Source organism: Numida meleagris, chromosome 11 (assembly GCF_002078875.1).
Source record: "Numida meleagris isolate 19003 breed g44 Domestic line chromosome 11, NumMel1.0, whole genome shotgun sequence".
Lineage (NCBI taxonomy): Eukaryota > Metazoa > Chordata > Aves > Galliformes > Numididae > Numida > Numida meleagris.
Window position 1 is genome coordinate 4,168,720 of NC_034419.1, and position 15,913 is coordinate 4,184,632.

Here is a 15,913-nt window from a genome sequence, read left to right on the forward strand (position 1 = left end):
TGGCTTTAGGAGCTACTGAGCAGATGTGAGTTTTGCTTAAATTAGCGATAGTTTGGGGTCTTTGGTGTTTGACAGGTCAGGCCTTATCGCTGGACTGCTGATGGCAGGGGAAAAGCTGGATGAAATAAGTAACTTCATTTGTAGTACCCAGTCGGCACTGACTACTTGCTTGCTTTTGTAAACAGATGGACCATCTAATCGTTATTGTATAGAGAGCCAAAACAGTATTAAGCACAAGTGGATTTGCTTTTCTGGTAGAAGAACGTTTGGTCCATCTGTGGAGGTGCCCCTGTTTCACTTCCAGCTCTAGGTCTTGTTTGAAGAAAATGGATGCAGTTTCAGAACTGTTTCTTAAAGACAAGAACTAGAATTGTGCTATTGAAGTCTCTCCCTATGTACAGATAACTAGAATACATTATCCTGACACAGTTCATCAGTAACCTCAGATGTAACAGGGGAAAAATGAGGACTTTGTACAGTTTCTGTACACAAGATAGTGACTAATGCTAGTATGGACTGGAACCAAATATGTCGGTAAGTGCTGATGAACTCAGCAGCGTAAATTTTTTTAACAGGATGCAGAATGGGGATAAATAAAATTTTAAGTATCCATCAAGCGTAAAATGTGGAGCAAGCAGGAGGTGGCTCAGGTGACTAAGTAATATACCTATTAATTAAAACAGATCAAGACAGATGATCTAATAGTATTGTCTCCTTGAAAAATTCTTCGTTTCTCTGTTCTCATTCTCTGAATTAAAGGTGTTTTCTTCTACTCTTCACCCCCACTACTCTCTTTTCACTTGTATTTGCTAATGCTTCCAGGCAGAGGATGTCTTAAATTTGTACATTATTCAGTAGAAAGGGCTTAGAAGGTGTCCTTATGTTTCAAACAGCTTGCAATAACTATTTTAGAAAGCAAAGTAAAATTGTTAAAATAAGAATCTAGCTGTTTTACCTGCTTGTATTGGTCTATCAATTAGTATCCAGAAAATGATATACGTATGTTGCTCTGAAAGTAAATTCCTCCCATTTACATTCGTGGAAACTACAAGAAATAGAGTAGAATGACGCTATTTGATAGAGCAAATTCTCAGCTTCAGAACACTATTTTTCAGCATAGGCACCACCACTAGCTATGCATTTTTACTAGCAATGAACAAGAGCGTGTACACTGCACTTGTAAAAATCTGCACCAGCAGAGGTGACCGCTGTTAGTGTCACCACTGCTGAAACACACCACCCACTGCCTCACACCACCCACTGCATCACTGCATTCGCATCTGCTGTTTGGTTGCCATAAACATTCTGCAAGTGTCAATGAGTGCCTTTTCCCGTGTGGAGGAATTTGAGGACACCTCTTTGCTTCGTACACACTTCCATGTCAGATACCATTTTGTCAGACTGCCCCTCCGTTGCCATCTGTCATACAGCAACAAAATGTGACAATATTGGTGGGAAGGTTCAACCTTTACTGCTATCCCACCAACATCTGCTTCTGACATCGTGAGCCAACGTAATAAAATAGGAGGCATTACTTTCAGAGCAGGCCTCATATAAAACACGTCAAGGTTATTGTAGAAAATCTCAGAGCATGTGTACTTGGGAATTTAATGTGGACACAATTGAGTTTAAACTGAGATCTCTTACATTTTGAAGAACACTCCTTTCCTCTTCTTCATTATTTAAAAGAATAAAGTGAAAATCCAAGGCTAAAAAATCCTATCAAGGCCCTCTAGGTCTGCCTGTTCTTCAGTAAGCTAATACTCCCATCTTCTGTCAGCTGCAATTCAAATCAGTGTAGGTAACAGCAACAGACAAAACATGTCTGTGTCACCACATCTCTATTCTAACTTAAAACAGCGATTTCTTAAGTTTTCAACATAAAATTGCACTTGAATTACTTTTAAAGTTTTCTGCTGTTATGCTTTCATTTTTAGTAGTGATTATGAGAAGGTAAGGGGAAAATTGTGCATGCAGAAAGTGTTCTAATTATTTGAACATCGGCCAGAAATGATGTCATCTTTGCCTTGCGGTTTACAACCTTCCAGTGTTTTCAGAATACCCTTCTTCAGCTTGCACCTGGAATACAGCTTTTCTCAGAACTTTGTTTTATGATCTGGATTTTAAATCTCCATTGTGTGTGAATGTCCAAGCATGGATGACCATTCATACGCACATTAAGGTAATACTCTACAGAGCATTTTGAGAAGATAAAGCATCTTTAGAGTCATCTTTGTGTTCATAATTACACTGTCAGACTTTCCTCTTCCAAATCATGAACAGAGTCTCTTAAAAATTGTATGGTCTTCAGAAAAGTTCAGTTTTCTTACATTCGTTTTCATGAATGGATCACCTTATAAAGCTGTATGTTTTTAGAATGGATCACAAGATGGCTTTATTGGTTTTTTTTTTTCTTTACAACTTCTAAGGACTAAATGACAGGAAAAATTGAGACCCTCATGAAATGGCAAGACTCTAGGAGCCAAGAATATATATAAATTTTTTTTAGGAAACCAAATTATGGGTCTCCTGATAAAAATGTTGAATTTTTAGCAGAGTGGCCTTTGCGACTGTGTGGACCCATCCTGATGGCTCTTGTGCTTCATCGTGCTGCCTTCTCACTTAAGAGAATTCTCCCCAGCTTTATAGTCTTCTGCTAAATTTCCTGTTTTAATTGCAGTTGTATTCAGCTTTGAAAAGTTTGAAAACTGGCAACTTTTCTTTATCTATCTAATTTTATAAGCAGATGTTGAAACCAAAATTATCTGTCTTCAGTGTGCTAAGACTAACTGTAATGTTCTGCTCATTCTCCAATGCCTCTGATAAATGGATAGCTATCAGTGTGCAAAAATATATCTGGGTTTGTAAATGTTTGTTATCTCTGAGAGGAAAGTTTTGAAAGCCAGGAGTGTTGGACACAGCACCCTTGTTATTTTGGGGGTATGCTATGCATATACTTTTTTTCTCAATAAATGTAGTAGTATTAATCTCTGAATTTTTCCTGGAAGCTGAACAATACTCTCAGGCTCTACATATGCTCAATACTTAGATACTGGTTGAAAAAAAAAAAAAAGTTGTGACAGAAATGAGCCATAAGGTGAGCTTTACATGAGTTTTACATGAGTTGCCAGGCTGTTGTGATGAGGAGTTTTTTGTATTCTTCTTTTGCCATATAGTAACTTTCATCCTACAAAGCAATCCTGGAGCCAGATTCTCTTTTTGAATGCCTTTCTACCAAGCAATTATTTGTAAAGAATGCTATCAACAAGAATATAACACCAAAGCTGTATGTGTGTTTCTCATTTCCGAAGAAGTTCTTTACTCCTAGGCCTTCTGTTTCTTGCTCCTACCGTGAGATTCTCTTTTTCTTTTCCCCATTAGTAAACAGACGAGAATAAAATGATTGCTCAGAAAATGAGTTGATGTGTATCATTTACACAAAAGTCTTTAGCAGTGCGTTAGTTTGCCCACGTTGTGATAAAGTGTTTCCACACCTATTACAACGCCATTGTGTTAAAAAACAATAATTTAGCTCTGCTTCTGTAAAACGGAGACTGGAACCAAGGCTGTAGTGTCAACATGGGAGGAGACTTAAATGTGGTAAAGAAGAGCGCGATGGTAAAATTTGTTGGATTCTCCTGGCAGTAATTTTCACAGACATAGCACACAGAAGGTTTGCTACTGTCTAATTCTCCTCTTGATCTCTGAAAAGTGACTTGCAAGTGAGAAAAAGATGAGGGTTCTGTAATAAATCTCTGTTGCTCCAGCTGCCCTTGCTGAGCAGAAGAATTATTACTTCTCGTTCTTTTTCTTGCTGCTTTGCAATTTTTTCTGTTTGAGAAAATTTATCATTACATAATGACACATCAATGTTATGGCTGGATAGTGATAGGTTTATTCCCAGAAAAAAATCCTGAGGGTTTTTTTTTTTTACATTTGCTGTCAGAGAGTCACTAATTTGAGATTGGTAGTAATAGAAATAACATTTCTCAAGTATCTGTCCTCCTGTAAAGCTGTTATTCGGGATGATGGTAACTGGTACCAAGTATGGTGTTAGCAGTGAAGAGAATTGTAACGAACTAGGAAAGCAAACTCATGCTAATCATGGGCCATTAGGCTCTGCTGGACACGATTAAGTAGGAGAGATTTTCCTTTCCACACAGCACCAAATTGGGTGGCGATTAAATCTGGAAATGTTTTTTTTGTTTGTTTGTTTTTTTGGCTATTTGATGTCTAGACTGGCTTTATTCCTGATGACCTGCAGAGTGTGCCTGTGTGGTCTTCTGGTGCATGAATTTGAGATGAGTTTTATTTTACTTCATTCTTTTTTCCTTTTGAGGTATGTTCAGTGACTACTGAACAAACCAATGCCACATTACATTTATCTGATGTCAGCTGTTACCAAACTTGTGTAGTAAAGGCCAGATACGGGCAAGTTAATGGTATTTATTCCTTTTGTGGTATTTATTGTAAAGTTTTATTTCCCAATTGAGATGATTAAAGTTCCTGGAGATGACAAAAATGTTGCTTCAATTGCTGCCTACATGAGGATTATTTCATTGCAGTGTCTATAATGGTACCGCCACTGTTGAGGTAGCAAGCTGAATGATGCTGCCAGGTCATTCTTTGGCTCCTTGATAGGTTATTCTCTGAGTCACGTGGCTGGAATTTTTATTTTAAAGCTAATTAACAGTTATTTCTATTCAGCAGACCGTTCTCAAAATGGGTAACAGCAAGTACATTTTTTAATAAAATTGTTCAGGCTTCTCCAATGCTAATACAAGAAAAATGTTCTTTGTTATCGTAGGCTTAGATTTTTAAGGTAGCATCTTTCTATAGCCAGACTTGTTACCTTAACCCAAGTTTGCTATCATAATACTATGGGAATTCTAGAACATGACATAGTGAAGTTTCTTGTTCAAGGGGACTGGAAGTAAACATTTACATCTTTCCATAATACAAAATTTGGCCATGTCTAGTATTCCTATATAACTTCTTAAAAAACAAAACAAAACCCAAAGCTACAATTCACTGGGTACAAAAATCATACACCTTTGACTCATGGCTTTGTGATCTTATTAATGATGCATCTTGAAAGACACTTCATGAGAGACTTCCTAGTCTCTTCTGCAGTAGTTACAATACAAAGGGCACTTGGATTGAAGAAAAAAAAGCTTCCAGTTGATTCGTGCAAAACTAGCCCTAAACATTTTAAATGTTGGCGTAGTCATGCAGCCTGCTTTATTTGAGTATGTGAGAATTCATTTACAGCTGTGGCAAGGAATACAGAAAGGTTATGCATATTTCTGTAATGAGCCAGAGCAGTTTATACAGAGGACCCTGGCATACTGCAGCAATGTACTCACTGAGAAAGCAATACCTGGAAATTTGTGCTTCAAGCTTGAGTCACAGTTCTTTGGAAATGAGGATCAAGGGATGTTTAGCTGAGTAACAATAAACTAGATTTGAAGGCTATTCAGTAGACATGTGTAATGGTACATAGTGTGGTTGCAGTCAGTTTACTGTTTCATTTGTGTTATTTGTATATCCCAACAGTGTATGCACTTTCTAGATTTTACCTCTGGGAAGAGACTATTATATGCTGAAATGTTTTAGAACATGACTATGGATGGCTTCGTTGTCTGTAGGCTGTGTATTGCTTTAATAGGCCACGAACTGTAACCTGGCCAGCATCACTAAAAAGATGTCTCATAAGTCCTGTATTCTGGTTCCAACAAATTTTAGTAATACCAACACATTTGATAATGCTGATAGCTTCACGGATTACGTGCAGGTAAGACTGTGAACATAATCAAAGTTTTATAAGCTGATGTGTACATGCAGTGTTTCACAAAGAGCCAGATGCAAGAGACTTCTGCACATCTGGTATTGTAGAGTTGTGGAACATGGAATAGTCATCAAAATGTATATATATACCTACACTGTAATTTCACCATGTATATAGTGGATAATATTAGGAGGACACATATCAAATGGATAGCAAAATTTTCCAAATCTTTGCGTTGTGTCATGTACAGTTTGTCTTAGTGTGTTTGTCTCAGGAATAGGCAAACAGAAAAATGCAGCCCCATGAAATGCAGCTAAGCAATTTTTTCTGGTTTTATTTTTTTTCATTTCTGGTCATGTGTACTGGTCATTGCACAAATGCACGAAAAGCTATATAGAGAAAAATGAATCTTTAAAATATAAGGAACAGCTTCTCCAGATGTAGTAAGGGAACACGAAGTGCAGTTTTATTATAATATTTTTTTCAGATGTGTGTAGCATGTTTAAGAACATGCCAAATGTTTGTCATAGCTGCTTACATCTGACTTCTTTCTCTTTGTAATTGTTTCTGTTGATACTATTTATACGTTTTGAAACCTAAGAAAGGAATAGGTTCTTTTGCTCCTAAGTGGACATTTTGCATGATTAACTGAATGAAGATCTCACTCTTTTTCACCAGTAGACTAGCAGTTCTATCAGCTAAATATAAATGGCTTTTTGAGACAAGGCTGGATTCCTGTAGGACTTGGTGGAAGAGCTCACTGGACCTGTTTTGCTGAAGAATGCTGTTGGGCTGTGCAAGTTCCCACAGTTCTAAGATTATCTGAGGCCTTTAGGAGTTGTTAAATTACAGGAGTGAGATTGTTGAGTGTAAGTTGTAATTTTGGTTGAGATAAATGAATCCATATCAAAATAATTTTCTTGTCCCCCACCATCCCCCTCGATTTTTTTTTTTTCTTTTTGTCTGGAGAATAAATGATTTGGAGGCCAGGAGGACAGGGATTGCCTGTTTGTTTCAAACCTCGGAACAAAGCTTACTTGGTTGAGTTGCATGTTAGAATGAAACTGCAGTGCTTCCAGTTGTTCTTTTTCCTTCTTTTCTGGAGGAAGTGAGTTCCACTAGTTGCAGGGAACTTGTCCATCCAGCAAAAATAGATATGTTTAAGGAATACATTAGCTCTACAACTTCCTTTTTCTGCTTCTCTCCCAAAATAACAGAGATAGAATATATACTGTGAAAGAATGGGTGTCTGCGTTCTCTGCAGTAGTGTTCTGTATAAATGAATACTTGATGTTTGACTTAGAATTGTTCTGCAAGAGCTAAACCTTTTACTGAAGTGATACATTGAAACAATCTTTTGCTACGTTTTGTGTAGCTCAAATCCTTTCATGCCTTCGCAACAAAATTTTTGTTTTTACTTTGTCATCTGTTTTGTTATAAACATAAAAATACCTTTAAAATGGGAAATCCTAAATATCACATTTCTTCCCTCTTACCTCCACTTTTCCCTCACTTAGAAATTGAAGTGGGAGAAATTATCTTTCTTCAGTAATTTTTACCTGTGTACGGTATGTATTAATCTTCCAAATGTTCAGAAAGCTTTTACTTTTGTTTTGTGATGAAAACAAGTTGATGAATCATTTATTTTAAATTCTTTTCTGTTTGTCTATTTTTTGGCAGGTCCTTGACCAATATGAACGTGAAGGATTTAATTTCCTAGCTAAAGTTTTTAATTCCTCGCATTCCTTCTTAGAAGACTTGACAGGTCTAACTTTATTACATCAAGAGACACAGGCTGCTGAGGTAAGAAAATAAGCTTTGGATGTTAAAGGAAAACCAGGTGGTTATTTTCAGCTGTGTAACTATATGAGTAAATGAATCACTGGTAGAATCAAGCATTGGTGTTTGGTTTACAGGATGATTAACATGAGCGATGTGTATATTCCATACTGTGAGTTAGGAGGTGTCCTCCAACTGTTGTAGAATAAGAAATGCTGATGTGAGAGATCCTTTTTTTTTTTTTTTTCTTTAGGGGCAGGTGATGTACAGTATGGGATGCATGTTAACAGCCATGCAGAAATGTGTAGCACTGTTCACAGAGTATACAGGTACCAGCAACAGGTAGTCATGATAGCACAGAGCCCACTGTGAACTTACAGCCACAGCATTTACACCAGTTGCCAGGTGGTTTTTGCTACTGATTATGACTGCAGATTAGACACTTTTGAAAATTAATCATAACTTTTTAATATCAGAATTTATAAGCATTTCCCCTAAAGAGGAAAAGTGACTTGCAGTATGTGGTGTAAGAAAGTCAGCTGTCATTTTAACTCAGTCTAAATTACAATTATTATGCTCCTTCATGGATTGTAGTATGTGGAAAACAACACTGCTCATTTATTCATTTAGTGGCAGAAGCTGTAATGTGGAACAAAACTGAGGTGTGTTTTGCTTTCATGAGAGATATACCCTGTTTAAAGAGTTGTGATATTGAGTCTGTTCAATCAAATCAAAGTATCTGTCTTAAAGTTGCATTAATAATGATTTATAATCCTTCCTCCATCTGCAAATGTCTGTACTCCTCAACGTAATCTAATTGTGTTGCAGTAGTATCACATGGATGTTTCCAAAGTTGGCTTTAAAGAGTGATTATTTAGTTACTGTAGCCTGTGCAAATGCTATAGCTATTTTTTCAGCTGCAATTGGCTCAACGGTTTTGCTTAATAAGGTTTGCAGGAATAACAGTGACTTGACTCTCTGTTTCATGTTTTAACCTTTTAAAATAATTGGAGCAGATGCTGGAGACATTAAACCATAAAATACTCGATGCACTCTTAAATCAGCCTAGTGATACCTACAAAAACTTAGCATATATGAGGGGGATCCAGCAAAGCAAAACAAATACTCTTTACCAGGTGCTACCCATTAGCAGTAAGAGTGATTGTAGTCTGATTGCCATACATGACTTTTAGGATGCTTAGAAGTCGTTAGTCAGCTAATGACAGCATTAAAAAGAGTTATTTCTGCCCTAGTTAGTAATAAATTGTTTTACGGGTATTAATTTAATTCTGCTGCTTCATACTGCATGCAAGTGTTTATTTGTAAAGTTTTAGCCACTCTTTACAGAATGTAGAGTCTGCTGCAAGTTTCTTGTAACTTGGTAAGTTCAAAGTTTAACAGAAAAAGATGGAATTAAAGAACTTTCAAAAATCTTTGAGTTCAGGAGTGAGGTTTTGTAGTGACATCATTGCTCGTAGTTGGAAAAACAGTAGTTCTATATAATAAAACAGTAGTATAATTTTGTTTAACGGGTAGAATAAAAATAAAATCCTGCTCGGTAGAATGATGATTCCTCAAAATCTAAGTACAGTTTATACGGCTGAGTTGGAAGATTGCCAGTTGACTTCTCTGGCTACTTTTCGGCTGCTCTTAGCAGAAAGTCTACTCTAAAATCTAAATGTAATTGATTTAAGATCAGTGCTCTTTAGAACAATTTAAGACGCTCTTGATACTTGCATTCTAATGACTGGAACAAAAGTAGTAAGAAAATATCTGTTATGGGATACCATGTGTATTAAGAGTTTGCTTAGGTGCTCTTTAACCCCAAGGTGAGAGAGGTTTCATGAGACAGGTATGGCCTGCTTTGGTGATTAGAGTATTGAGTGTTTGGCTCCTCTACTGTTCTGGTGAGAAATTACTTGCCTTTCTGCACTCTCATTCTTCAAAGAGATTTTGCAGATGAAGTTTGGCTTCTAATAACTGAAGATTTCCTTTCTTTCTGTCTAACAGAATTTCATCCAACATTAAATTTACTCCAGTGATGCCACAGTTCTTTTTGTAATTCAATACATAGAATCACTGATTTGGATGAAATGATTTGTTGATAGCATTTGGCTAATAAACTTGCATCAAACGTGGAAACATACATCCCTTTATTTTTTTTAAAAAAGGAACTCTCTTAAAATCTTGATTCATTAAAAGCATTTAATTGAGTGTTTTACTTAGGCTGTTGTCAGAAGGGTTGGAACTTTTGTCACGCTGGTCCTACGCTTCAGCAGATTGCATCTAAAGTTATGTCATTGACTTTCTACTTACCTACTCATAGAATCATAGAATGGCTTGGGTTGGAAGGGACCTCAAGGATCATCAAGCTCCAACCCCTGTGCCGCAGGCAGGGCCACCAACCTCCACATCTAATACCAGACCAGGCTGCCCGGGGCCCCATCCAACCTGGCCCTGAACACCTCCAGGGACGAGGCAACCACAGCCTCTCCACAACCTAAGCAAATGCTTAGCTGCTTTCGTGATGTTATAGTTGTATAAATGCTTTAATGTGCAAATTGCTGAACTGGTGGTGAGGTGCTCAAAAGAGGTCCTGGATATGCCATGCATGTTCTGTAGGAGAGGCTGACCACATTAAGAAAAGCATTTTTGGATGATCTTAAGTTTCTATGAAAACATTACCTTCCATACATGCTTGGTATAGACTATGTTTGCCCAGACTGAAGCAATACAATTTGCAGTAAGACATGCAAGACTTTTCGTGTACTAAATGTCTTTTTAACTTGCATTGTTCAGTTTCCTCTTCCAGTGCTGTGCTGTTGACCTAAGTATTAATAGCATGTTGAAATTACTGTAGATTTTAGAAATGACTGGTATAAAGCCATGATATAGCCATAATTCAGTGTTCAACAGGAGAAGAATCATAACATGAATTAAGTTTGTGGTTCTGATGTGATACTAATCACAAGATTTTTAGTTAATGGAGCACCTCTTTCTTTACATAAGATGCATCGGGAAATTATGAATGTTCTGCATGACTTCCTTAGTATGACAATTTACTGAGTAAATAAAACTAGCAAATGCTTTTATTCTATCTTAAAATGACAGTAAATTTCAGGCTTCTGCTTTATCCACATCTGGCTTTAATTTAGGTTCTGTGGAACATTTTTTTTATTTTTTCATACCAGTTAGATATTTATGTACAGCTTCATCAGGAGACGCTGATGACACACATGGCTTTGAAAGCCAAAAGAGGCTGTGGGAAACTCCCACATCAGCACTTAGGCCTTGTTTCCACTGGATACGGTTCTTGTTGGGAGCTACCCAAGCTCATTTAAAAATTGCACTCCTCTTTTCCAGGTCACTTTGTTTCCTTGCTCCAAACCTGAACTTTTTAACAGGTTCAAATTGTAGTCACATTTAATATTGAGGCTTAAAGTAGAGAAAGCCTATGCTTCTCTTGAATTACTAGTCTGAAACTAGAGACATTGATTTGGAGACAGAACAGAAACCAACTGAACAGCTTGGTTCAGAGCTTGGCTTTGCTGCCCAGTGGTGGTTACTTTTGGTGTTGCATCTCTCAAGTCTGGTATTTCACTTGCTACATACACCAGACCTAGCACAATCAGCTGTACAGTTCTGCTGGTATGAGAGCTGGTCAAACTTAAATCTAGTCTAAAATTACAGCTTTTCTGATTTCAGCACATTTCTGGAAGTGAAAACTGACGCATTAGTAAAACCTCCAGCCAAGTTTATTCCAATCATGGAAGAATCATTACCACTGACAATATTTTCTGTGAAACTTACGTCTTTGAGAGTACTCATTTTCTTGTTGCCTTTTTTCTTCAGAAATATCTGTCACTTTAAGGTTCATTTAAGCTAATTATCTAGGCTTATACTTAATTTAACATAAGTAACTGAAATTGTTGTGAGTGAAGCATCTATTGATATATGTTTTTTTTCTTTTTTAATCTGTCTCATTTCATGAGATACTCAGTTTAACAGATTCAGATCTGCCCTGGAATCTCTGTTTTATTTCAAAATAAGTTTTTTTTCTTTTTTTCTTTTTTTGCGTTTTCTGCTGTCAATTAATGTTCCTACTTTTCTTCATTCATCAAACAGTATTTCTGGATCCCCAAATAATGATAATACTTTTTTGTGCAAAAAATTTCTGGTGAGCAATACCCAACTGGGAAATGAGCCTTGGTTACAGTGGGTTTTAAAAACCAGGTGAATCTTCAATGTGTACTTTTTATTATGCTTTGCCATTCGATGCATGGAATAGATTGAATAAGTCTATCTATTACCACTACGTGCTGCTTAATCTATGCTATTTCTGAATTTTGCTAAGGGGAGGAAATTGTTGTGTCAACATAAAACAGTACAAACTGAATTTTATAGCCTTTGAACAAGCCCAGGAATGTTATTTGTGCTGATACTTTATGCTGCTGTTCAGAGACTGAAGAATTTAGAAATATCTGTGAAGTGTTTCTTCTGTTTTGTAGCAAAACATGACCTGTTTGTCTTTTCTCTTTTCCCTCTCAGCACTACTGATACATTCAATTTTTGTTACTAATAGTACTCAAATGCTCTTTCTAGGACTTCATTTGCTTCAGCTAGTGATGTGTATTCATGCTTCATGATATATTTGAATAGATATTTATTTGTGCCTTCAGTACAAGGAGGGCCAGGTGCTGTCATTTTACTTAGTAGGCTGCCAGGAGAGAGAAGGCAGAAGAAGAGGTAATGCTGTGAGGTAGAGATAGAGAAATGATGAATATTGAGGATAAAGAATTTTTTATCTAAGCTGCTTTTGACATCAAGATGTCTTTTTAGTTTAAATATATAGGGAAAAAAATGGGACAAAAACTACTGAAGGGAATGGAATAGTTGATGATTGACTCATACTGACATGTGGATTAGCAACAGCTGGTAATTTATCTCATTTGTTCATGGATTGTATTTAAACTGTGAATTACTGTCATAGTGCCAAAACATTGATAGAGTTTAAATCTCTCTCTGTATAAATTTTCACAGTAAGTCTTGATTAGCTATAAAATGGAAAGTACTGCTCTGGGTAAACTCACAGTCTCATCGGTTTTCATGTAAGGGGGAGAAAGCTATGCAACAAATAGCAGTCAGTGCCTCATTTTATGAGCTATAATAAAAATTAGCTGTAGTAATATAGCACCATTCAATGTGCAATGAAACTGATGTATGATTAATATATAGTCTGTGTTCCTCATAGTGCATGCCTAGCATTTGAGCACAAATGAGCGTAAACAGCATTGATCAATGCACATTAGTACTGTTCTATGTCAGGCGTTTTCTACCAAGAGAGGTCAAGTTTGTTTGTCTTTCTCATGCTTCCTGTTTTAACAACATCAGCACGGTGAATATAGCTGTGAACGTACTCTAATTTTTTTTTTTATGAACTAACTTAATTGCTCTCGCTAGATCTAAACTTATAATGAGGAGTACTTGAATTGACAAAGTAACACTATAAGATACTAGAATATTTTTAGTTGGTCATTAATTTTAACTGAAAATGCACAAGAAATTTTTACCGAATTGTTATAACTAAGCAGGAAAATCTGAAAAAGTGATTTGATGTGTATAGAAACTAGTCGTGCCTCTAGAAAACTTTGTATGCTTAATCACATTCTTTCCTGTTGTGTTTCATAAGACAGAAGGAGATGTTCCCAATTTTCATATGTAATGGTCCATCGCAGTGGATTAGTGTGAATGAACAATTTCAACATTGTGGTATCATTTCTGTGCTAGTTCCTGACGTTGCTAGGTAAAATTGCTACAAATGACTTCTGCAACTTAAATAGCAAACCTAACAAGTATTCAGTACTTCTACAGTAAGTCCACATTCTAGGCACCTACTACTCTGGCACTCAGGACTTTTGTGATTTGAAGACAGAAGAATTCATAAACATGATTAACCGTTTCTTTTTAGCACCATCACATGTGGTCTGAAAGAGTAGTTCTTGGACTTAGCCAGGGATAGGGCATGAAGTTTGTGCAGGCGTAGCAGAACACTAGCACCACGATAAATATCCCGTCCCAGCTTTTCATTGGCTTTGGACTAGAAGTGATGAGTAGATGTTACATAAAGAAAACTTTTTTATCCAGGAACTTTTGATGCTTAGCTGAGGCAGAAATGTTGCACACCTGTGTTGGATAGTGTCTTGTTCCCATTTTCTGTTTCCATTTCACCTGCCTAGTATTTTGGTGAGGAATTACTGACTTGCTTGTTTTGGCTCCTTTGATGGCAGCCATAGACAAGAAATCTGCAAATCCAGACATAAAATATAATCCCATAAAACAGGCAGTCAAAGGAATTAAAAACTCAACTAGATTTCCCATAGAGGTAAGAGTTTGGAAAGTGCTTTTGCTCCGTAATCCTAGAGATTACTTAGAGTCTTAGGATAAAGCAGTTCTTAACAACCATGCCTAAAAACTGGTATGGAGTCACATCAGTAAAGTGTCACTTCAAAACACTGAAGTTATGTACCTGAATTTCCTTTAAATTCTAATCTGCTACAAGTCTGGCAGCTTGAAATTTGTGGGAAGTTGCACACTGAGATTGTAAAATCTTTCTTCGTAATTGAATCCAGACGTTTTTGGCTTGTTTGTTCTCTCCTTGTTTTCTGTTTCCACTTCTCCCTGTTGAGAGGGGCACTGGTACCTCACAATAGTAACCATGTGTTTGAGAGAGATACTTACGTGACACAGAAGACACTCTAATAACTGTAAACCTGTGATAGATTTTATACTCCATCTTCTTATCTTGCTTAAAATGATAAAATTCTGCATGTTGTCAGACTGCAAGTTTGCAAGTCTGCATTTCCCTACTCGTTCATTACTCTGCACTTACAGCAGAGAGGGTTTAGGCAGTAGCAAGCTGATGGACGTGCACATAATGTACTGTACCTAGACCTTTCATGATCTGTTTGCAAAGATTCAGGTAGCCTCTGATTCCTCTCAGTGCTTGCTTTACTAGATTTATAATGAAGACCTAACAGCAGTCCTGGTGAGATTTAATGAAATTAAACTCCACTGAGGTCACACTGTTTAGTGGAGACAGTAACAACAATGTAGAAATGAAAAATGAAAACCCAGGAAGCGTCAGAGTACTCTTTGTCTCATGACAGCTGGGTTCAGAAATCCCTGGAGTAAACTTTTAGGGTATAACTTGTTAACATCTTGATAATCTGCACTAAATAGATGTTCATTTTGTGCTTTTTTTTTAAAATTAATTATGTAACTGTGATTGGAATCTGTTTTTCTCTGTAACTGCAACACTGTCTATAAATGTATGATAAAGTTTCTGGATCTCCTTCACGTGAGATCCAGCCAAATGATATTGCATGCATACAGATATGCCGAGCCTTAATATGAGTAAGTGCATCTCAAAATTATTTTTTTTTTTCTGCTACCCTAACTCTTACCTCTTACTGTCTTGCTATGAGGAAGCCCAGAAGCCCGTCTTGAGTCACAAGAGGTAAAAAGTGTTCATAATTCTTGAAGTAACCTCAGCAAATTGTATCTATTTTAAGAACACTGATCCTCTGCTGGAATTCTAGTGAAGGCAGGATATGAGCAAGAAACTGAAGTTCCTCAGATACCAAGAGAGAAGCAAGTGTGTAACAGGAGAGGTAACCGTGATTCTGTGGGTGCTGTGCTTTCAGCCTCCTTCCTTTCCCTTCTCAGGATGCTGACTTTTCTTTGCTTGTGCTGTAATCAGCTTTCTTTCCTTGTGAATTTGGGAATTAGACAGCTGGCAATGACAAGAATAGTCATTGGATATTTTCCAAAATATTCAGCCAGTTTTTGCAGAGGTGGCTTTATGAAAACAACACTTTCTTTGGGCTAGACTACAATTTTGAGCTAGGTATATCATCACTAAAATGATAGTTGGAAAATTAGGATTATAATCTATTTGGTTCCTTTTTGGGGGGTGGAGGGGTAGGGAGTGGGGATGATTATTCTAGAAAGATTTTTGAATTCTGTTGATTCCTTTTTCTCTGCGAGAAAAATCTCCAGTAAAGAAGGAAGAAGTAAAATAATTTAGGGATTGAATATCTTCCATTCCAATATGTTTTGCTACAATGAGGAATGAATAGACTGTTCAAGATGCATTCTATTATTCTCATGTGAAGAATAAGAAATTACACAACACAGACAGACATGCTGATAAACTTTGTTTTATAATTAAGAACATAAATTATACAATGTGCATCTTAGTGCAAATGAGCAGTTGCTGAGTATATGGGCCCCTCTAGATTATTTGAGTGAAAAAAAGAAAAAAGTTAGCTGCTGGACAAATTACTA

The 15,913-nt window shown here is 36.8% G+C and overlaps 1 protein-coding gene across 5 annotated transcripts in view; it reads left to right on the forward strand.

The window, feature by feature from the left end:
- Positions 1-15,913, forward strand: part of ATG7 (autophagy related 7) — a 105,070-nt gene that overhangs the window by 33,023 nt on the left and 56,134 nt on the right. For all 5 annotated transcript variants that reach the window (XR_002442560.1, XM_021409683.1, XM_021409685.1 and 2 more), the window contains one exon: positions 7,469-7,591. Coding sequence is in view for 4 of the 5 variants with exons in the window: in XM_021409683.1 (XP_021265358.1) it covers positions 7,469-7,591 (123 nt within the window). In the remaining variant the exon portion in view is untranslated. The remainder of the gene's footprint in view (positions 1-7,468; positions 7,592-15,913) is intronic.